General features: G+C 39.2%; 1 protein-coding gene across 21 annotated transcripts in view; it reads left to right on the top strand.

The window, feature by feature from the left end:
• The window catches only part of PKHD1 (PKHD1 ciliary IPT domain containing fibrocystin/polyductin), a 623,301-nt gene that overhangs the window by 350,034 nt on the left and 248,374 nt on the right, over nt 1-24,893 (top strand). The window contains exons 62-63 of one of the 21 annotated variants that reach the window (XM_029242368.1): nt 11,522-11,748; nt 17,738-17,883. The exons of 19 other annotated variants lie outside the window; for them this stretch is intronic. In XM_029242368.1, coding sequence (XP_029098201.1) covers nt 11,522-11,529 — 8 coding nt within the window. In that variant the 3' untranslated portion in view covers nt 11,530-11,748; nt 17,738-17,883. Of the gene's footprint in view, nt 1-11,521; nt 11,749-17,737; nt 17,884-24,893 lie in introns of those variants that run through there. One more of the 21 variants, XM_029242369.1, reaches the window with a different exon arrangement.

Here is a 24,893-nt window from a genome sequence, read left to right on the forward strand (position 1 = left end):
AAAGTCAGTGTTAAGATGTGCACATTCATTTATTCATCCGTTCATTTACCCAGCTGTTATTTAGTGGGCAGCTGCTGCATTCCAGGTATCAGGATAAAAGCTGGTGTACAAAGTGACATGGTTCCTATCCTCATAAGGTAAGCAATATATACATAAAGTAGACATCTAAATATATGGTTACATATAAATGCTATAAAGAAGAGAACAGGCGTGCCATAAGTGCACCACAGTGGTCGTGGTGGTGGTGGTGAGTCAGTGAAGGCTGCTCTGGGAAGAAATAGTAAAACTGAGACCCAGACTGAATAAGAGTTGGCCAGGTAATATGTGGAGGGGAAAACCTTCAAGGCAGAGAAAGCAGTTTGTGTGTAAATCCCAAGGCTGGAGGAGCAGAGCCTCGGAGGAAGGACGGCCACAAGGACTGAATAATAGTGGGCTTGCATGCAGACGAGTAGCCTGTGATGAGGTTGCACAGGTGAACAAGAGGCAGATCCTGAGGAGCTTATGGGACATTTTAAGAACATGAGATTTTATTCGACTTGCAATGGAAACTGATGTAATTTACTTTGCATTTTTTAAACTTTGGAAGAGTAACTGGAGGTTTGCAGGAATGGGTAAGAGAAAGATGAGTTAGCCGTTCTATTGCAGTGATCCAGGTGAGAAAAAATAGTGATATGGGTTACTTTTGTTCCTTTTGTTAATTTTATTTTTAGTAGACATTGTTTTAGACTTGAGGCTTGAACATAAGAACCCCAATTAATTTTTTTCTGCTTTATCTAAGATTTTAGCATCATGAAAAGTGGTCTTGTATTCATTTGCTTTAACACATTCTTAGTCCAGAACCCAGATGTCAAAATCGACCTACTTAATGATTATCTAAAAAACTGGTAAATATGAATCTTCTCTCGTACTATGACCTTAAGAGAAGCTCCAAGCCCTGAGAACAAAACAATAGTTGACAAAACCTTCACCTTCTAAAGTGAGGTTCCAGAGTTCCAGCTCTGTCTGTGGAACTTTCTGCAATGATGAAAATTTTCTACATCTGTGCTATTCAGTGTGGTAGCCACTAGCCACATGTGGGTATTGAGTGTTTGAAAGTGACTGGGAAGATTGAGGAACTGAATTTTATTTTGTTTTACTGTGATTCATTAAAATTTAAACTTAACATAGCCACATGTGGTGAGTGGCTACTGTGTTGGACAGTGCAGACTAAGATAATCTATGTTGATCTTGTAAACGAAGTGGCTAGAACCTAGTGTAGCGTCTGACTCTCTAGCCCTTCATGTACCTCCGGGTATACGGGAAGAGGAGAATTCACTGGGAGGTGGAAGGGAACTGTTCTAGGACCGTATGGTAGCTAATTCTCAGTGTGCAATGAACTCCTCATCTCTGCTCACAGGAGGGCAGAGCTTAGTGCTTGCCGTCATGTTCCTCGCCAGAGGAGCTGGGTTTTAAAGCTCCACTAGAAGTTGACAGAGACTGTTGTCTGACACACTGAAGAAGAGTCTACTGGTGAGAGACTGGCCGAAGTGCCTTGTGCTGAAGAAGTTTCCATTTCCTAGCTTGCTGAGCAAAGATGCCAGGCCCACAGTATTCCAGGTGTGGGTGGACTTGTTAGGGGAGCGTATCATGTACCATTTTAACAGAGACCCACCCAAGAGGTGTGGGGTGACCTCAAGTGGGGGTGGACATTGGGCATCAGGGGCTTTCAGATAAGTCATAAGTAGCCACCAGGAACAGGCATCTCCCATGCCAGACAGGCAACCGCAGATCCTTAGTGCAAGTCTCTGTGGAACCCACAGGAGGACTCAAAAAAGAGTCAGTTTTAGACATCTGCAATACTCAGAGGGTATCAAACCCTCTGAGCCTACAAAGCCTCTGGAAAACCAGAGGCTTTGTAGTGAGTGGAGGAAGAGGAATCAAGGGGGAGAAGTAATGCAAAGCCAACAATATTTTCCCCATCACAGATTTCCCAGATTTTGAAGCTGAAGGAAGGAAGAAGGTTTCAAAAGGATTTGAGATTGCATTGGATTGGACTGGAATGTTTCATATGTGAAAGTAATCAGAAAAGCTGTGTCATCTGCCTGGGGTTTCATCCAGGATCTGAGAAAAGTAATTTGACAGCATGAGTTTAAATGGGAATGGGTTAGGAAGACTAAATTTCCTCTCTTGCACCTGCTGAGTCCAGGTCACTCAGTAAACAGATTATAATAATAAGGATAATTGTACATTATTAATGATACATAGATGATGATGGTGATGAATAGCTAACATTTATCAGGTATTTACAACCTGCTAGGCACTCTTCTAAGCATGTTATCTGTTTTAACCCCTCAGCTGGAGATGCATATGGAACTGATTCCTCTCTATCTGAGGAAGCTCTGATAACTGGACTGGAAGACTTTCTGAGTCTCACTGGAAGATAAAATCTCATATACTGAAAAATCATGATCATCTAGTAGTTATTAACCACACTTAACAGGCATTTCATGTGCATTATTTCATTTACTACTTTAACTGTGCTATGAAACAATCACTTATTTTATCCATTGAGGTTCAGAGGAGTGAGGACAGTTTACCTACTGGCAGGTCTAGGCTGGGAATCTAGTGCCGCCAGGCCTCAGTGTCTTGCTTTTCACCAAGACCCTACATCTGAGGCCAGGACTAAGGCTCCCCTATTTTCTCTTCTTGAAAACAAGTACATTCATTATGAGGAACAAGAAATTGTCTCGTTCAAGCAAAATTAAAAGTTGGTCGATTGGAACATTGCAAAACACTTTGGGTACTAATTAGTAACAAAATTAGTTCCTTCTCTTGCCCTAAAGTCTTAAGTTTAGTATGGAGAAACAGGAATACAGAAAATGGCTCACATGGACCATCAACATGTATTCCGGCAAATATAGGAAAAACAAAAGCCAGGGCCAGCTCTTCATTTCTGACCCCCTAGAGTCCTCCTGACCCTCTCAAATCTTCTTCCTCTCCACTTTATTTCATTGTTGTTCTTAAAATGAATTCCAAAACCCAAGAGAGGGATAAGGCTCTTACCAAGAAGGAAAAGAAAAAGCTATGCTGTTACGGTTCAGTGTATTCTGAACTCTTGAAATTTGGGGCCTATTTATACTTCAAGACAAACAGAGATCACTTTAACAATAGCAGATGTTGCAAGGGAAGGATAGAGTTTATTACAGGCAGACCTATGTGGGGTCAGAAGCAATAGGCTATTCCTGGGGAGGAAGTCGGATGGGCAGCTGCAACTGGGCTAGAAAGAGCTCGTTATCGTATTACAGTCCAGGCTGAGAGCACGGTGTGGTGCCCAGCTCTGTGGGCTGGATACACGTGCAGCTTCGCTACCCCTTGCATGATTTTCTTGTTGGTCCCAGGTGTTACTTCCAAAACTGCGGAGGTGGCTCCGATGCAAGGAAAACATCTAACCATTTTGAAGGGGCTAGGAGACGACCCATATTTGCAAATATGATTGGAAGCCTTTATCTTTCCTTCCCCCCCTACATCTTCTAAATATTAGCATTTAATAAAATACACATTTCTTTCATTTATTTTGAACTCCCTCCAAAGCCAGCAAATACCAGAACCTCAAATATTATGATAGGATAGGTTCTTTATTGGTTTGTTTTCTTTTCATTCTTTCTGTTTTTACTGTGTGATTCTTTTTCATTATAAATCCTTATGTTTCCAGCTCAAGGAGCCTGACTAATCAGAAGGGTTTCCAGCAGAGGTAGACAAATATTCTCAATGTGGTCCTGAGACCCTACAGATGCAGATAGCTCTGCTATTCACAGGAAATGAAGAAGTCAGGTCCATCAGAGACAGAGGATTTCCTCTTCAGATAAAGTATGTTAGCTGTTGCATATTAGTGATAGAAAGCTCAAGAGGAGAGAAACAAGATGGTCTGATGGTGGGGAAGAAGGCCTCCTCTCATCCTGGATGCTGTTGAAAGCAGAGCCTGAGACAAAATTTGCATAGAGTTTATTTATTTGGGAGATGATCTCAGGGAGCAGGAATGGGGGACAGAAGTAGTGAAACAAAGGAGGGAAAGCAGCTCAAGATGTCTACAGGAGATGCTTGATCCTGTGAGGACCCTTTTGAAGTGTATCTCAATTCTGCCCATGGGCAAAAAGAGAAGACACTGGTTCATGTCTCCAACTGGTCAAAGCTCCAAACCCAACACTTCCTGGTTGCAGAGGTATGAATGCTAAATGGTTCATCTCATGTGGCAGCATGAAAGAGGCCCAAGGGCGGAAGGCAAGGCACTGTCAGCTTTCTTTTGCGTGGAAATGGGAGCCACACGTCAGTGACTGGAATAAGAGATGGGATGGAGAGGACTTGACATGGTACACGCAGGTATCCAACACAGCACCCTGAGGAATTTGTTATTATAGGCTGGTAGTTCATAGAGATATGAGTTGAGGCCCCATCTGGATGACTTACCAGCTCTGTATCCTGGGCAAGTTATTTGCTCCTAGGCCCACCTTTCTCCCTTTTAATTTAATAACACTTAACCTCATCTGGTTGTCGTGACAAGAAAGTGAATCACATAAGCTTAGTGCCTAGTGCCTTGTACAAATTCAGTAAATACTATCATTATAATCAATAGTATGAATAATCGACATAGGTTTGATGAGTTTGGCCTACAGCTCAGACCGATGGTGGCAAAACACTCTGTAGAGAAGAAGTGAAAAGGGAATTTAAGAAAGATGTAGGACTCATGCCTTTCTTTAGACAGGTGAGATTCATGTACACATAAACTACAATATAGATTTCTGTTCTTGAAGATGAATCTCAGGCATGAAGATACCAAAGTGATGTCACAATCATTAAAGAAATAGATACAGGATAAATTTGATTATTAATGATGTTTAATTTAATGGAAAATTTTAAACAGGCCTGATTCCAAGGGAGCCTTACACAGAGCAGGAACATTTGCTTCCTGTGTTCTCCAAATTCATATCTGTAAAGTCAGCGTGTTAAATCAGATGATTTCTGAAGTTTACTTCAATTCTTAAGTTTTGTATCCCCAAATAACTTATTTTATTATTCCTGAATATTAGTTAGCTAGAATATCTGATTTCCCACTTGTACTGAAAGACAAAAAGATTGAGTCACCTGTGTATGTCAAAAAAAGAGCTTGTCATAAAAGTATTTATTCACAGTAATTATACTGGCCATTCCAAACTCAAGGTGGATTGAGTTTTGAAAGTTGGTTATTTACAATGAGGGATGTGTTCTCACACAATGACTATGTTAAAAATAATAGGCAGACTTCCAGGTCAGTAAAGCAAAAGTCTATTTTAATCATGATGTTCCATAAACACAGTACTTTTCTACTATTAGTCTGGTTTCTGAATACTACGTGTTATAATGATTTGAACTCTTCCATGGAAAGAGTTCCACCTTTTGATTACAAAAGCCACTGTGGTTTCTGCTCCAGTGATCTTAGGAAATTTCTCTCTTCCCAGGCAGTTGGACCTATGAACTTTTTCCAAGTCTCCTAACTCCTCCAAAGAGGGACACTTTTGAGAGTAGAGGGGGAGCTATTAATATTTTTTCTGTGAGAACGAGCATAAACCATCATTGTCCTGAGAGCACTGGGAGGATGGTTGTCCTAGTCATACTCGTTTAGAAGTACTTCCATGGCCTGTCTGTGGACGCAGCAATATGAAGCTCTCACGTATTTTCATTTTCGTTGCAGTTCATTCAACAATGTTTACTAAGTTTCTACCATGTACTACATACTGGAGATATAGTGTGGTAAAGATGAACATGGTACCCAACTTTGCTGAGCTTAGAGTCTAGTGCAAAAAAGAGACATTAAACAGCTAATTGTAATAAAGCCTAAGTGATGACTGAGGAAGTCCAGGCACCAGGGGAGCACATAGTAGGGGACCTTAGGTTGATGCTCTAAGGCAGGGGCCTTTTCTGTAAAGGGCCAGATAGGAGATATTCTAGGTTGTTACTCTTTTAGCCTTTAATGATCATAGATGGTTTCTGTTTTTCCTCCTCCTCCTCATCTGTCTCTTCCTCCTTTTCTTTTTCTTCTTTCGAAATTCTTTAAAAAATTTAAAACCCGTTCTTAGCTTGAGGGCTGTACCAAAACAGCCACAGGCAAATTTGTCAACCATAGTTTGTCAACCCTTGTTCTAGGAGAAACCTTTTTGGAGCAAGGGCTATGTAAGCAGAGATTTAGAAGGTGAGTGAGCCTGCCAGGGGAAGAGTTGTAGAAAAAGGATATGGAAAGGTAATATGTGCAAAGGCACAGGGACCGGAGAATGAAAAGAAATCCATCCTGGCTGGGAGTGGCCCAAGATGATGTCGAGATGTGTGAGATCTGTTCCCAGAATGTTTTATAACCCTGCTAAGGATTTTGGACTTGATCCTAAGGGTTAAGAGGCATTCATAAAGGACTTAAAAGGAAGGAGGGTCATGATCAGATTTGCATGTTTAAAAGATTCTTCTGACTGCCCTGTAGAGAACAGATTGGATGGGACAAGAGAGGAAGCAGGGCATCCAGTGCAGTGGCAAAGGTCCAAAGGATAGACAATGAGGCAGCACAGATCAGGATGATGACATGAGAAATACAGGGACTCAAGTGAGATTTGTGAGGTGTACATGGCTGGACTTGTTGATTGATTGGACGAGGAAGAGAAAGGAGTCAAGAATGACTTCTGAGTTCTTCCTAAAATAACTGGGTGGCTGGTGATACCATTTACTGAGGGAGAACCCTGGAGAAGGAGCAACTTTGGAAAAGAATAAGAATTCCATTTTAGACAGACTGAATTTGAGGTGTATGCTAGACTTCCGAGAGGCAGTGCCCAATAGGGGGTTAGATGCACAGCTCTGTAGTTCACAGGAAAGGTCAAAGATGTAAGATTCATCGTGTAGATGGGAACCAAGGCCAAGAAACTGAATGGAATTATGTGTATAGGGTGAGAAGAGTCTCCCAATATTGAAGGAATGGCTGGGCAAGTAGATGGAAAACAGTTTCTGGTGTTTAATGAGTCACCTTCCACCTAGTCTACCTGCTCCTCCTCTTCTTCGTTCTTCTCCTTCTTTTACTAGTTATGCTACACATTTTCTACCAATATAGACCAAACCTGGGGTGAGGTGATAATTAGAGATGACGTATGAAGCTGTCCTTGATAGGGACGGGAAAGAACATTCAACTGGAAGTAGAAAGGAAGGTCCTTCTTGGGGCTGCGGTACCTCTGATACAGGTTAAAAGTGTTTTTTCAGTTGCTTCTGTGCACATAGGGATGTGAATAGGTTGGGTATGCATAAATTGTGAGTGACCTGCCTTCAGTGTATGAGAGAACATGATTCAAAAAACAAGACTTGGCATGGGGAGAGCAGCAGACACAACAGACACAAATATCAGTGAGTTGTTCCGGCTGTTGAAGAAATATCAAGAGAGGAATGTGTAGGGGAGGAAAATATTCTACCCATCTTAGGTTCATTGGCTGGAGTCCCACAACTTAGACTTAACAAAAGACAGATTAACAAGTGAAAAGCAAACAGAAGTTCATTAATGTGTACATTGTGCATGGACATGGAAGTACTCAGTGATGAGTAACTCAAAAGGGTGGTTCGAACTTGAGCTTAGACCTTGAGCATCTTAGCAAAGAACAATAATTGCAAAGAAAAGTGACAAGGCAAAAGAAAGGGACTTTGAGCTTCCAGAGGTGGCAAATTGTGGGAAGGTAAATGTACGGAGACACTAATGGTAGATAAGAGTTATATGGTTTCCCTGGTACTATCTCTGGGCTAATAAGGGTCTAGCATCTCAGATGACTAACTTCAGTCCTTCCTGGTAGAGAGGGGAGGGGAAACACCTTTGCAAATGTATATTCTGCTTTTAGGGGGAGTGCAGAGGGCTTTTCTTGTATCTGCTTACTTCTAAATTATCTTCAGCTCAAAATAATCAGCCTGCCAAACTGGTGTTTTTTGCGGGGAGGCATATTCTGCTACCTAGTCACCTAGTAACCACTGTCAGATTTCCCCACATCCTCATTTCACTTCTGTGATTGTAGTTAGGGGAAATTACAATGAATTCCTATGTTTGACCTTGGGCATTTAACACTTTTAAGTGCCGTGTATATCACCTAATAGATTGAATTTTTATCCAGATTAGTATTAAGTGTATTAAGTTGAATTTTTATTCTTGGAAATTGACAATCTATGTATGATGCTTCTCTGTATGTAGGGCATAAAGGATAATTTCAGCTAAACAGCACCAGTGATTAATCAGTGCTCTCTGCCCATTTTCGGTTATTACTGCTGATTGAATTCAGGGCCAACTCAAGCAAAGCTGTGAGGCAGGCACTGGTTTTCTTTGGTGTTTGCCTTCTCACTTCCCTTCTCTACTTCAAGCATCTATCCTGGCCTCATTTCCAGTTGTTACTTGGGTATTTGCACTTTAATAGAAACTTGCTGCCGGTAAAAAGCCTTTAAGGTCCAACTAAATGAATCTTTCATAGTGGACTTTTAGGTGGAAATGGGGCCCTATGGGAGAGGTGTTTTCTGGAGAAGGGCAACCATCAATTTGTGTGATGGGCATTGCAGGTCTATCACAGTGGGTTGTGAGGAACAGCTCTGAGACAGGGTCTCTACTTGTGTCTTCAAACTATTCTTGAGGCCCTTTGACCCTGTATCCCACTGTGGCTCCTGCCATATCCTCTTCATCTCTTCATGGTCAAACTTCTTTAAGGAAAAGTGCCCTGACTGACTCTTCCTTATGTCTCATTCAGTCTCTCCCGCTGCATTGTGGCTGACCAGCATCAGCAATTGCAAATTACTGGACGTTTTCTCCTTATTTGTATGGTCTCTGCAGAATTTGACTCTGAGTCTGCTCCCTGATTCTTTAAATTGCATCCTGCTTTGGTTTCCAAGACAACGTGCTCCCCTGGTTCTCCAGCCTCTCAGTAGTAGGGTAACTGAAAGTGGGGGCTGGGGTGGAAGTGTAATGTCCAGCAGCATCCCCACTCTTGGGTACACATGACTGAATTTCCTTATTCTTGTAATGAATATTCAAACCCCCTTCTGACCTGATTCCTGGTCTGAGTCCTTTCAAAATAGAAAGTTTGGAATCTCCACTGCCCCAGCCGTTGCCTCCTCCTAATATTCTCCATCTGAGTCCTTTTACTCCTATCCCTCCAATGTTAGTGATCTTTAAAGTTTTGTCAGTAACAATCTTCTCCTTTTCCTCTTTTCCCCCTCCTGATCTTATCTATGACCTGGCCTTCGACTCTTAGGTCACAAATCTCTACTTCTCTTCCAGACTCACCCTTCTTTCCAGATCTGAATATTCAACTATCTGTGTGATATCTCCATTCTATCCATGTTAGAGTGCCTTATCTTCAGCCCTCCTACTCTTAAATCTCCCAAATTAGTAGTCACCTTTGGCTGCTTTGCCCTCTCAACCTCTTCCTTCATGCAGTCACAAAGGCTTGCCAAATCCATTAAGGTTGTTAAATTCATCCTCTCTTCCATTTCTCCCTACTGCCTTAGAGTAAGCCTTTATTTGAGCTGTAGCAGTGAATATTGTTCTCCTTTTCCCTACTCTAAACCTCTATAATTCTACAATTTACACAAGGAAGAAGTGCTCTTTCTAAAATGCAAATCTGATCATGTAAGTGTCAGCATAAAACTGTTAACTGGCTTCCCTTAATTTTGCAGAATAAAATCTCAGTTCATTAGCATAACATCTGATGGACTTTGTGATGGAACCCCACCCTCCTCTTCAGGCACCACTTCTCTCCACAGTACAATTAAACATTTCATGTTGCTTGAGGCCTCTGTACCTTTGGACAGTATGTGCTTCTGGATCATTCTCTCAGTTTCATGAGTGTCTATCTATCTAGAATATAGACTCCATGCTAGAAGGGATTGTGGAGTAAAATCCCTTTCTACAGGTATTGCTCGATTGACGTGAATGTCAGGGGAACAACAAAGAAGGGTAGAGGACGTATCATTTCTCATCTGGTTACCACTGCCTCTCATCTGTATTAGCAGGACTGGCAGGACTCTGAGGTAGAAATAACTTTTTGGAAATGTGCTAGGAACCCTCCAAACTAGGATCATTAGAGATGTGAAGAGCCTGCATCCCTCAGAAACAGCAGAGCATCTTCTAAACCCTTGTATTTATGTTTATTACCAGAAAAGCTTTCCAGGAATGAAAACTAAAGGTGGTGTGGTACATATATGCAATGGAATATTACTCAGCCATAAAAAGGAAAGAAATTGGGTCATTTGTAGAGGCGTGGATGGACCTAGAGAGTGTCATACAGAGTAAAGTAAATCAGAAAGAGAAAAACAAATATCATATATGAATGCATGTATGTGGAATCTGAAAAAATTGGTATAGACAGTCTTATTTCCAAAGCAGAAATAGAGACACAGATGTAGAGAACAGACGTATGGATAACAAGGGGGAAAGGGGGAGGTGGGAACTGGGAGGTTGGGATTTACATATATACACTATTGATACTATGTATAAATAGGTAACTAATGAGAACCTACTGTATAGCACAGGGAATTCTACTTAATGCTCTATGGTGACCTAAATGGGAAGGAAATCCTAAAAAGAGGGGATACATGTATATGTATAGCTGATTCACTTCGCTGTACTGTAGAAACTAATACAGCATTGTAAAGCAACTATACTCCAATAAAAATTTTAAAAAAAACAAACAAAAAATCCAAAGGTGGAGCTTTTGGTATAATACAGGGAGATGCTGAAGTCATCATCTGACTGATCTGAAGAGGAAAAGGTTATGAGCCTTTTAAGTCTTCATCAGTCAGCCACGTTGCCACATTTTAGGTCATAGTTCACCACCAGCCCCCTCAGGAGAGAGGAGACATAAGATTTTGGTTTCCTTCTGAATTTATAAAATATGTGTGTGGTTTTGGTATTTATTGCCTATTGTATATTACACTAGTTTGAAAGGTAAAAAAAGTAATATTAAAGTTTTCTCTCTTCTTTATTCTAGCTTGGATTTGTATTGAATAATCTGGGGTTTTCTTGTTTGTTGTTATAATTCCTCATTTTAATTCTTGAGATGGCTAGGGAACAATGCTCCATTAGCTGGAGCTTTGAAATAAAAAGAATCTTAATTGTCAGAATAAAAGAAAATTTATTGTGATAGATGTAGTGAAAAAATATAAATAAAATACTCTTGACTGTGTCGTCCTCATCCCTTTCAATTAGTCAAATTATCTGCAATGCCTGTCTGTAAAGCTATACAGTGAAAATAGACCAGAATTGTTATTCAGAAGCGATACAGGGATTCTTCATTAAATATTCTGAAGATGCAATGTCTTTATTGCTAAGATTGCAAGAGGAGAAATATACATTTTTATGATGAGAAACTTTTAACAGCATATTCCTAAGTCCTCCGTGTTTATGTAGCACTTTAAACAAATGTTTATGTAACACTATACATACTTTTATTGCAGCCACATTACATACCATTACTGTACTTTGTCCATTTGTCTTTCTGCTCTTGAATTTTAGTGCTTTGAGGGCAAGAGGCCATTTCTCTTTGTGTCCTCATCACCTAGCACAAATTCCAGGAGAATTATAGTAAATAATATTTAATGGATGGCAACTCCAAGCAAAAAATGGATTTCTGATCATTCTGAGTCGCAGAGAAAGTTTGGTCCATTCCATATTATTCATTGAGGTCTTAGAAGATAAAATATGTGGCAGCTACTTCTGCTAACTACATTGTCTGAGATAAGGTAAATCTGATACAAGTTTTGGATTTCATCCTTAAAAGTTTGTGGAAATTTGTTTTCTCTCATTATATAGGTATGTATGTAATACCCTCAACTTGGCCTCTTTGCCTGTGAAGTCTAAAATACTATCAGATCTCTTACAGGAAATGTTTGCTGACCACTGTTCTGTAAAATACTTTGTATAAGTTTAAGAAACAATTGATTTGTAAAAATTTCTCTAATGTAACATTTTAACACTGGCCTGGACATTAAAACGGTGAGTTCTGCTTCTCACCTATAGCTATGTCTGACCTTCTTTTGTACTTTACTTGACTGGGCATAGGGCTGAACGCAGAATGGATGCTTAGTAGTAACGGTTAATTGATTTTTTTCTCAAGCTGCTCAGTTTTAGGAAAAGATTTTGCTTGATCCCATTAGAATTTTAATGAATGGCATCTTCTTAAAAATGCAATGGAAACCCAAATATTTATTTATTTATTGGCCGTGCCCTAAGGCTTGCGGGATCTTAGATCCCGGACCAGCAATTGAACCTGGGCTCTCGGCAGTGAAAGTGCAGAGTCCTAACCACTGGACCCCCAGGGAATCCCTGAAACCCAGATAGTTATAATGAGGATTATTTTAAATGACTGGCCTGGACTATGAGGCGTACACTCAGAAATAAATGCCAGAATCTTCAGGCAGACTTAACTCTCTGCTGCATGTTACCAGTTGGCAAAATCTGTGAAGGACCGGGGGTGATAACTCACCCAGGTTAAGAAATGGCTCTGAATGAACATGTCAGGCTAAATAGATTGATTGTTACTTAATTCTAATTTGATATTTTCAAATGCAGCATTACCAGTGACACCAACCATAAAAATATTTTAAAAGATCTCAAAATCAGGTAACTACATAGCAAAGGAATTACATCGAGTGAAAAAAAAACCCAGAGTTAATGTCCTGGTTAGTTAAGTTGAGCGTTTTAGTGGAATTTCTTTTTCCCTTTTGGTTACTAGGAAGTCCTTCCTAAATTCACTTGTTAAAAGTATATTTCCGGCTGCCTGGATAAGGCGGGTTGTATTGTAAATCCTGCCTAAATGTACTTGGAATAAACCAGTCAAGAATTTAACCTCTCTTTGACAAACTAATTGGCTGGGGTTTAAAACCATCAGTTTTGTAATAAAACTGTGAGCAATCAATTAGGGTGAACTGATTATGTTCCCTTGGCTTCATGTCTGAGGAATCTTGTTAGCAGTTGAACTCTCTGAATGACTTGCCTAACTCTTAGAAAACGACTCAGCCTTTCGTATAAGCATGAGGTTTTCAATTCCCTGCAAATTTCACACGGCTTTCAGGTAATGGCTGCATGTTACCGAAGGGAGTAATGTTAAGTGCATGTGTAAAGAACTGTTCGGGATATTATCCTTTCCTTAGTGAATCACAAATGAGCTTTTCATGTCTGATTCCCTCTCTGGATGAGCCAGCCGAGGGGCTGGGGTGTAGCGAGTTAGGAGTCTGAGATTGGGACAAATGCAGTCCTTCGTGGTCTGTTGTCTGCCACTGCGAAGCTCCAGATATGATCCAGAGTCAGCAATCCAGAGGACTTAGAGAATAAGAACCCTGATATGATCCTTATTAATGAGATGAGAGCTGGGAATCTGGACAAGAGAGCATTCAGAGAAAGAAGAGGGGAAAGCTGTGGGGACTGGTGACATTCCTAAGCCAAAGAGAATTGACTTTTAGCTATCGATAACACTCATATGTTCCCTCCATTTATCTAAAGAGGTTTGATATTGTAAAGCACCGTTCATGGTTTTCTGTTTGCATTATAGATCTGCTTCTTCCAATATTGGAGGTTTTTGTTCAGTTATCACAATTTGTATTATATTTTAGGTTTTAATTTGTACTAATGTCTCAGGAACACTTGGGAATTTCATTATTTGCTACAAAGTCAGGATTAAAGCACATTTGACATTTTCTATTTATGCTTCCTAAGAGTGAGTACCAGGCATTGTTCAAACTAAGGCCAAGTTCTAAAACATCCCCAGCTAATATACCCTATGCATATCTTTAGACCGAATAACATTGTGATTGAATAATCACAATAACTGAATTATTGTATGTGTATATATATATATATATATATATATATATATATATATATATATGCCTCACGAGTACAGAGGCCGAGTCTGTTCTCTTCACAGTTATTCCTAGGATAATAACTCTCACTGAATATTTGTTTGCTGAACTGATGAGTGTGGTTCTGGTCCTTGCAGCAGCCCCAAAAGCATGCAGCACATTTTTATAGTTGTCATAAATACAAAAAGAAGTAAATAAGTAGTTCAGAGCCATTACACCTCCCCTGACCAATTTTATAATACAATTTTAGAGGATATTACAGTATTGAATAAAACATTTTATTATGGTTTCAAATATTTGATTTCAAAGTACTTTCTACAAAACACTTTATTGGAAAATAATGCTATTTCCCAATTGGAGTGCTAAAATGTATTATAACAGTTGATAAAGATATTTTTTTTTTGGCTGCCCCACCTGGTGTACAGGATCTTAGCTCCCCGACCAGGGCCAGGGATTGAACTTGGGCCCCGTGAGTGAAAGTGCCCAGTCCTAACCCACTGGACCACCAGGGAAGTCAATATTCCATAACAACCTAATTGGGAAAAGAATTTGAAAAAGGATAGATACATGTATATGTATAACTGAATCACTTTGTTGTGCACCTGAAACTAAAACAACATTGTTAATCAACTGTACTCCAATATAAAATAAAAAAATTTTTTAAAAAGCTAAAAAAATATTTTAAAATAAAGTCATTCTAGAATTCTTATTAAAACTGTCAACCTGTAATAACAAGTGCTGGTGAGGATGTGAAACAACTGGAACTCTCATGCATTGCTGGTGGGAGTTTTGAGTTTTTGATGGTGGCAAAATTGTACAGATACTCTGAAAAACAGTTTGACAGTTTCTTACAAAGTTATACATATACTTAACATATGCCCCAGCAATCCTCTTTCTGGTTATTTACCCTAGAGAAATGAAAACTTATGTTCCCACTAAAATATGCAGACATATTGTTACCACCGAATGCAAGTGCAAGTTTGTGCGCCCAGCACACAGTGAGGCCAAACAAACTGAAACGTTGGAGTTTGGAGCAGAGAAAGATTTATTGCAGGGCCATGCAGGGAGAAAGGGTGGCTCATACCCAAAAAGCCCTGAACTCCTGGAAGGGTTCCAGCAAAGCACTTCTAAAGGAGAGGTGAGGGAGAGGTGTGGTTAGTTGTTGCAAACTTCTTGGTGTCCGATCCTTTGTTCTAGCAGCTGTCCACTTAGGTCAGGTCAGGATGATCCTATAAACCTCCAATGAAACAAATGTTATTCTCTGTTCTGCAACTTTTTATCTCTATATGAAAGGACTCGTAAAGGTCAGAGACCTGAGTATAGGCTATCCTTTATATTTCAGGCTATAGGCAACATTCTTTTACAAAATGTGCAGAGCCAACATTTCTAAGCACAGGCAATAGACCAGGTCTAACATGGAATCAGATTTGTTCTTTCCTATTACATTAAAATGTTCAGAGCAGCTTTATTGGTGATAGTCAGAAGCTGTAAACAACCCAGTGTCCTTCACGAGGGGTCTGGATAAGCAAGCTGTCATGTATCCATGCAGTAGAATACTACTCAGAGACAGAAAGGCACAAACTATTGATACATTTTGGTACTGATACAGGCAAGATGGATGATTCCCAAAGACATGTGGGAGTGAGAGAAGTCAGTATGAAAAGGCTACATACTGTATGATTTCAACTATGTGATATTCTGGAAATGGGAAAACTGTAAAGACAGTGAAAGGTCAGTGATTGCCAGAGGTCTGGGTGTGGTGAGAATAGTATTATAATGGGGTAGCACAGGGGGTTTTAGGTGCATCAGCAAGTTGTTTTGTATCCTAATTGTGGTAGTTACACAAATCCATACATTGTTGAAATCCATAGACCCTTACAGCAACAGAAAATAAATTACCATATGGTAATTTTAAAAAATAACATAAAAAATCTCTCAGTTAGTAAGATTTAAGTAATTGTATAACCAACCGCTGCTTACTTACAGTCAAGTGGTATCTTCCCAGGCACATCACAACTGGAGACCGTGGGTTTTAAAAGCCATGATCTAGTTATCTGAGAGGTGGAAAGTTAGAAAAGTAAGCTATAGTATACTTTTTACAAAAGAAATAAAGTAGTACTATCAAAAAGGAAACTCTCCTATACTTTTATTCAAAAAACAGAATTGCGAGATCTTGTTTGAAGCCATCACTTTATTGTCCAGTTATGTAGATTTTCCCCTCTAGTGCTTATTCTGGCATTAACAGAATCTGAAAGAAAGATTAGAAATGTGTTATGTTAGAAATAGCCTTGCTTTAAGGGACGTGCATATTGATATGCCAGGAAAACTTGGACAATTTTCTCACTGCTGAGATTTTTTTTTCACCCAGCCTGGAGTCCAATGGAAACCACATATTTATTAAATGATTGATGTTTGTACTCCTCAGGAACCATGGGAATTACCATCTTAGATCAGATCATTAGTCTGCCTAGTCTAACATCTTGCTTCTGGCTTAGGTAATTATCTGATGCTTTTGAGGGACATTTAAATCTTTCTTATAAAGCATCTGACCATTGTTTCACATAGTGTTGATTCTCATTGTTGAGATGTGGATGAGAAACTTGGGCTGAAATTTCTTTTAGTGCAATTAAATTCATTTGTATTTTCAAAATCTAATTTTATTTTGGCCATTTTGACCATACTGGTTAGATCCCAACTGATAAGAAACACTTGATTTAATGCTCAAAGATTTGATTTTTCTACTTCCCTATGAGGCTACAAGAATGACTAGATAAAAATGCCATATAATGTAACGTGTTTTATACTTCTAGAAGTTCTATATTTTATAAGGCGAAAAGCAAATGATCCTCTCCATGTTTGTAAGATGACTGTTCAGAGCTTTATGTGCTATGGTCTCAGAACTAATTATTCCCAAATAATTGACAACTAATAACTCTTTAGACAGTTACTTTTTACCATTTTCTTTCTAATATATTGCTTTGATTCCTTAAAAATGGAACAGTTTAATTGACTGGTACAATGTGATCCTTTTCTGCCTTCCTATCTCCTAGGTAGATATTAAATGCATAGACATTATTTTAGGGTCAACAGCAACTTATTTAGCATTTACATCTTCTTAACAAAGACTTTTTAAAAATGAAAGCCAGGTGAGAGACATATCCTTTTACAAACATGCAGGAATTGGAATTTAGGCTTCCTGCTCAATGAGAATATTTGCTGTTACTGTTGTTTTTAAGCAGAGTTCTAGCTGAGGTGTTTGTTTGGTAAGGAGGCAACTACACCACGTGAGTAGTAAATAACCTAAGGATAGGGTATGTAGAGAATTTTCTACAGCAGTTTTCTCAACCAGGATGCTTCACCCCCAGGGGCCATTTGGCAATATCTGGAGACATTTTTGGTTGTCACAACTGGGGGCCTGGAGGTGTAATTACCGACATTTAGTGGGTAGAGGCCAGGGATGCTGCTAAACATCCTACAATGTCCAGGACACTCCTGACGACAAAGAACTGTCCAGTCCAGCATGTCAATTGTGCCAAGATTGAGAACCCCTGCTCTATAAAGTACAGAAGATGTGCTTTGAGCGTCAAACACAATGCCTTGAATATGATAGGTGCAGAGAATATATTGAGGGGATTTTCACAAGGGACTGCTCAAATCAGACTCAGGGCAGAAAGGGAGAGTGTTTATTATTGGAATCAGGCAAGTTGCAAAGCAATGCGTATTGACCACAAATTTCATGATACGCATTACACTTCTTTCATAGCATGTTTGATTAGGCACACATGCAAAGCAGCTTATTAAGAGGACTATTACTAGTATTATTTTTTAACCTATGAGACTAAGCATTGTTTTCCTCTCTTCTCTGTTATAGTTTTCAAGGATCGGTCATTGGTTTTTCCTCATCTCCCACCATCAACGGCTCTCAGTGTTTGGAGCACGTGTTCCACCAGCTGGGGTTCTCTTGCTGCCCCTGACAGTTTTCCAGGGCTACAGTTTTTTTTTTTTTCGGTACGCGGGCCTCTCACTGTTGTGGCCTCTCCCATTGCGGAGCACACGCGCCGGACGCTCAGGCTCAGCGGCCATGGCTCACAGGCCCAGCCGCTCCGCGGCATATGGGATTTTCCCGGACCAGGGCATGAACCCGTGTCCCCTGCATCGGCAGGCGGACTCTCAACCACTGCGCCACCAGGGAAGCCCCAGGGCTACAGTTTTATGTTTCACCTCTAACTTCTGTTTTGCTAATCCTCTCTTTAGCTGTTTGATCTTAAACTTGAGGGGGTTTAGAGCAGAAAAATCCTGTTGATTTGTCTCTCTCTGGATTCTGGATCTTGAAAATAAACTTTTTATAATGAGATAGTAAATAGTAGGGTATCTGGACCAGGAGATGACTATATACAGTGGGTTGTGCAGGGGAAAATGCATGGGGACAGGATGGGTATCTCAGTCCTTGGATTGGGTGATTTTTATCCAAAAAAGTTTGGATAGAGTTTTGCCTTATTGGGTGGTGCTCATGATGGCTTTTGTGAATCTGGCTGTGCTGGTCCTGAGAAGAACTCACCTCCTAAAAATCTTCAGTCCCATTTGTCCCTTTCCTGGGGATCAATAATGGGTCTATGGGCTATAGACCAACAAGCACCCTTGGCTAATTTAGTGTCTGTCTATCACTGACAAATCCTTAAAGAAGAACTGGATTCAGATCCACCTTCAGAGTGCTATGGGTTTGCAGACTGGGGAAGACGCTTTTCTAAAAATCACAGCACTGCTTGAAAGCTTGTTGCATTCCTTTACATGAAGATAAACTTTCAAATCCACTAGAGAGTTTAAAAGTTAAACTTATAAATGCAAACTGGGGGTGCCAACTTGTTAGAACAAATTTTCATAAAAATTCAAATAAGGTTGGCAGATTCTTTCTTCTTCTGTAGGAACAGAGAATAGTTTTGGGAACCCAAAAGCAGGAGAGGTTTTCTTCTTCCTGGCCAGGAAGGCCATCAAAGGCAAACTTTTCTTACTTCAAAATTTCACTTTGGGCTTGTGCCATTTTTCTTATACTTTTCTTATCCAGATGTACAACAGATACAAGATAGTAGAGCAGGGAAGAGAAGGGACTAAGATTTCTTTTCTAGAATTCACTGTTACCTAATAGAATTTCAGGCTCGTTAAAGTCTCTACAAAACCTAGAAATTTATAATTAATCTACTTCTCAGAGATATTCACATATATCCATATTGTTATTTTAAACCAATGATATTAAATAGCCATGAGTTATTTTCACGATCTATGAAAGAATGTTCTCGAGTATCAATTTCTGAGACAGGTAAATGCAACATTGTTTTAATCTGAAGTACTATAGCAATGAACCCTGAAAATAGGTTGAATAGGTCAAAGTTATTTCTTGATCATTACCAATTTAATAAATTACAAGGTCAGGATTTCATTTTATATATTATTCATCTTCTTTTTCTTTTATTTATTTTCTTTTTGGCAACGTGGCTGTTCTTTATGTTTCAGAAATAGCAGTATTAAATACTATGGAGAAAGGTTAGAGGGTTGACACTGAGGTTGCATTATAAAGACAAGTTAAAAGCTTTAATTTATACTTGAGAATAACAAGATATGAAAGGATTTTGTGAAAATCCTTTGTTCATTAGATAATGTTTATTTAACAAGAAATGAGTGTTTTCAATAAGATTTAACTGAGGATTTTGTTGGAAAGACTTTAAGAAGTGAGGCCTCTGTTCTTTAAACCCTGCTGATTTAAAGAAATATTACTAAATACTTCTAAGTCCATTTTTATTCAGTTCTGTCTACTTGCTATTGGTTATAATAGACTTAGAACCTTAAGGCTTATTCTTTTATTCTTCATTTTTTGTTTTAAAATTTTGGCAAGATTGTTTTCTTTGTGCTTGTTGTTATTCGAAGGCCCCAGCAGAATTCTGATTCTTCTGTAGCCAGTGCTATTGGAAGAAGACATGATATCATTGCCAGTGGGTAAGCTGTTAGCTAGGAAATCTCTTTTAGTCACAATGTGGTTGTGTAGCTAAATTGTCCTCTGTGTGCCAGAAGTGATTTGACCATACCTCCTGGTTTGCCCAGAACAACCTAAGTTCATACCTGCTGTTCCAGTGTAATTGTAATACATCCACTCTCAAAAGTGTCTTGGTTTGAACAATAAGTTACATGATCACCATCAACTTAGGAGGCTATATGGAGAGAATGGTAATTGGATCAAGTGTTTATTTTTTGACTTTTCTTGTTTATTTTTTTATGGTATTGGGAGTGTGTGGCTTGTGAAAAAGAATCAATAAAATTAGATGATCCAGAATGAAACTGAATATGGAAGGGTTTTGTAGGAACTGAGAAAGAAAACATTTGCAGACATTGCTATTAATTAACAAGCCAAAACAGGGAGAGGGAGAAAAGATACAAGTAAGCATCACGACCACAGGGCTATAATTATTAGGATAAAGCCAGGTGTTTTGGTGATGGTGTGAGTGGAGGAAGGGATGTATAGGAACCAGCCCATAATATTATTTTAAGAAACACAGTAAAATGCTTAAATAGCTGGAGAGTGTAGGATAGAGGTCAAGGACATGGGCTTTGGAACAGACTGCCTCGTGTTCACTTTCCTCAAGCTACTGAAAAATGGAAAAGATGCTTAAACCATATATGCCTCATTTCCCTCATCTGTAAAAGGAGAGTAATAGTAGTACCTGTGCCATAGAGTCACTGTGAAGATTCAATGAGTTGATGCTTATAAAGCACTTAAAACTGTATGAATCACATTAAAATCACTCGATACATGTAGCCTGCTATTATTATTATTATTGCGATTGTTTTCAATGGGCAAAGGGGGGAACGGCTGTACCACGGTCATCAGGTGCCTTACATGAAGCTGCATATACTTCTGGATGCAGCATCACACACTGAGCAGCTCTGCCTCCAGGCGGGCTGGTTGGGAGTCCTGTCTTTATCACATATTTGTTTGGCAAGTTTCTGAGCTTCTCTTTACTCTGTCTCCACATCTTTAGATGAAGATGAAAATAGTGTAGACATTTTAGGTTTATTGTTATGGTTAGACTTACCACAATGCTTGTAAAACCACTCCCCACAGTCTCGGGCATACGGTCAGGGTTTCAATGTTAGAAGTTATTCTATAGGAACCTCTCTCTATAAACTTACATATGTGATAAGTGATGTTACCTTCTGGGTTTCTTAGGTCTAATCATTCTTACGTAGAAGATAACGAGCATGTAGTTCATGCTGAGGCATAGAGGGGCTGCAGGACAGTGGGTGTGTTTGAGGTGTGTGTAATGCCTTGAAAGAGAGGGTAGTTGACTCAGTTCTGTCATTCAAGAGAGATGATGAGTTTGGGGTCCATTAGCACATGAATCAATCAATCAATCTCTCTCTCTCTCTCTCTCTCTCTCTCTCTCGTTCTGTTTATATGTGAGGGGCATACAAACAGGGGGCATATGTGTTGTGAGATGAGGACAGAGAACTGAACCCTGAAGAATACCATCCCTTAAAGGGTTGGATGAAGGAGGCCCCCAAACAACAACAGCAGTTGAGGAGAAACAGGGGTAAGAGGAATAGCAGATAAATATGTCCTAGGAATTAGGACAAAGGAGTATTTCAAGAAGAACAACAAGTGCTATAATGAAGCCAACTATGATTAAATCAGAAAAAAGCAACTGGATCTTAGAACTGGAACTGAAGCTTCTAGTAGCATCCCTGAGAATAGTATCAATAGAGTGAGTTGGGCAAAATGTAGATTTCAGTGGATTGAGACCCATCTAGAAGATGAGAAAAATTAATAAATAACACAGAACAAAATAAAAAGAAAACCTATCTTTTCAAGGAATGTGAGAGTAAACGGAAAGAAAGGAAGGTGGGAAACTTATACATGCTTCCAGGTAATGGGAAGAGGTTTGAAGACCCAAGAAACGAGCAGCAGTTGATGAGGCTAATTTGTGACTTTCAAGGAGAAGGAGACAGGGCTGAGGTCGCCCATATAGAAGTTAGCTTGGGAAAGAGGAAAGATACCCATTTCTTTGAGTCAGATGAGAAGAAGAAAAAGAAGAGTGAATGTTTGAAAATGTTAGGAGTAAATGTAGGAAAATTAGTTCCTCGTGTCCCCAGATTTATTTGTGAAGTCGGTGACTTGGTCATTAACATGAGAGGGTAGGGGCAACTAAATCCTTGAACAGAAGAGAACTTTAACTAGCGGTGAGCAGAAGAGGGCTTGGTTAATACTGAAGGCTCAATTGAGGTTGCAGATGTAATATTTGTGATAGCACCAAATGATACAGTTCTCAGTCATGTGAGCTTTTATTCTTGTTTTATGCTTGTAATTTTTATTTGTATTTTTTCCTCCAGTTTTATTGAGATAGAATCTACCTATAGCACTGTATAACTTTAAGATGTACAGCATAATGATTTGACTTACATACATCAGAAACTGTTATCACAATAAGTTTAATGAACATCTGTAACCTCAAATAGATACAAAATTCAAGAAATGGAAAAAAATTTTATCTTGTGATGAGAACTGTTAGTATTTACTCTCTTAGAAATTTCATATATAACATACAGCAGTGTTAATTATATTTATCATGTTGTACGTTACATCCCTAGTACTTATTTATCTTGTAACTGGAAGTTTGTGCCTTTTGACCACTTTCATCCAATTCCCCTCCTTCCAACCTGGCCTCTGGGAACCACAAACCTAACCTCTTTTTCTATGAGTGTTTATTTTTGAAGCATAATTGACCTGCAACACTCTATTAGTTCCTGTTATACAACATAGTGATTTTTTTCCCTGTACATTTCAAAAATCATCACCACAAGTCTAGTTACAATATGTCACCACAAAGATATCCAGTTATTTATATTCCCGACATTGTACATTTCATAACTCATTTATTTTGCAACTGGAAGTTTCTTTTTAATTATGTGATTTTCTACAGAATTCTTAAACTTCCCAGGAGCAAAAGTGATGGAAATGGATGCATAGCTTTGTCAAGGATGGGGATTTTATACGTAGACATGGGAGGAGAATGAGGGAGGAGATGTTGGGATTACTGAAAATGCTGATGACAGGGTCAAAGAAGTGATGAGGAAGAAGTACCATTAGGTAAGAAATGGAAGGAAGTGAGGAGAGGGTGAAGAACCAAGACTAAAGTTTCAAGGAGGTAAAGGAATAGGTACAGCAGGAGTATAAACACAAGGAGTTTGCCTGCTTGTTCATTTGTTTTTGTAAGGCAGGAGGTTTGGTTGGAGAGATGAGTTTCCTTTCTAAGATGTCAGAGAAATGAAAGGGCCAGAGTACGGCCATTTGAGGGGATAGTAGCATGATGTGTAAGTGATAAAATCCTTTTTGATGAGAACGTTGAAAGGGATCTCAACAATAACTTATTTAGCCTAATCTCATTTTTAAGATGGTAAATTGGAAGCTCTGAGAGCTAAGGCAACTTGTTTAAGAATGGTGGATTTTGGCAAAACAAAGGAACCCAGATCCCCTTGTTCCCAATATGGGACTATGTTTAATAAAACATACCATTATATACTTGAAACACTGAAGTATTGATTTGCTCAGTAAAGGTGGAAACACTCATAAAATGATTCTAGATCATGCTTAGAAATTAACAAACCAATCTCTTCTGCAGACTTCATCAGATAAATCCACGGTGTCAAATCCTGACCAATGGCTTGTATATCAGAAAGAAAATGTAATCCAGGTGACACGTGACATAAAAAAGTCACATTGCCTCGCACCAGCCCTTGCTTAAGTCTAGCTAATTAGTGGCATTTTTGATTAATTCAAGTGGATGGCACTCGAGGCTGTAATTGTAGAATTCAGTCTGAGAATTTAGCTCCTCTTCTATGTTCTCATTAAAAATGTTTTGGGTATTAATCCACATGGTTTGAAAATACGAAAATACAGTAATTTCAGGGTCACTTTGACGATTACAGAGTCAAGCCTTGGTTGATTTATTCACTCATAAGTCTACCCACTACTCATTTTATAGGAAACACAAAGAGCATCATGTTATGGCAAGATCTTTGGACTAAGATGTCAGTTAGTTGGGGTACATAAGTGTAAGATGAGACAAAGATCTTCACTCTCATGAAGCTTACTTTCCAGAGGCAAGAGACAGTAAGTGATCTCTGTAAAAGATAAGTGAAGTATCTACTAGGTTAGAAAGGGGAAAATGCCATGGACAAAATGTTAAAATGCAAGGCATCATAAGAGACAACAAGAGCATGTGTGAGGATAGGCTGATCAAGGTGGGCTTCATGGAGGGGGAAACGTGAGAAAAGTGAAAAAAGGTGTAGAAATGGGCCACATGACTAAGCTGGGAGAAGAGTGGAGAGATTGCCTTGTCCGAGGCCCCAAAGAGGGTGAATGGTCTGAGCAGAGTGTTGGAAAGGAAAATTATCAAAAGATGAGGTCAGACGTAAGGCACCCTGTTTTTTTGCAAAGAAATCCAGCTTTTGGTGTGGTTTTAAGGATTATCAAGTCAAACTCCCTTCACATATAAAGTAGAAGGGGAATCATCCATCTTTATGAAGGAGCATGAATCAGTTGTTCAAAAGGCTTTTCATCCTGCATCTTTACTGCCTTTCTGAATTCAGAAAAGTAAGATTTAGTTGGTGTCAACCAAGGCTGCCATCCATCTGGGACAACACTTTCAATTTTAGTCAGTTTATAATGATTCTTATCAGCCAGTGATTATAATTTTCAACTTTAGAGTAAATGATGGAATACATTTTGCCAGCCAGTGATTAGCACGGAAAGAATATTAGGAAAATATTTTTAGATGCTTAAAAGGATGTGCATTGGTAGAACAGAATTTGGATAGAATTCTGGATAGTGGGTGGACTAGGGTTGAGATTCTGGTTCCATGAAATTCTGGTTCACATAAGTTCTATTGAGCAAGATGTTTGCATAGCAGATGTAGTGGTATTTGTATTGAGAGTAAATTTTGTTGAAGACCCACCGTAGGTATACCCCTCATCCCAGCAGA

Source organism: Monodon monoceros, unplaced genomic scaffold, assembly GCF_005190385.1.
Source record: "Monodon monoceros isolate NGI ecotype Baffin Bay Population unplaced genomic scaffold, NGI_Narwhal_1 Super_Scaffold_3, whole genome shotgun sequence".
Taxonomy (NCBI): Eukaryota; Metazoa; Chordata; class Mammalia; order Artiodactyla; family Monodontidae; genus Monodon; species Monodon monoceros.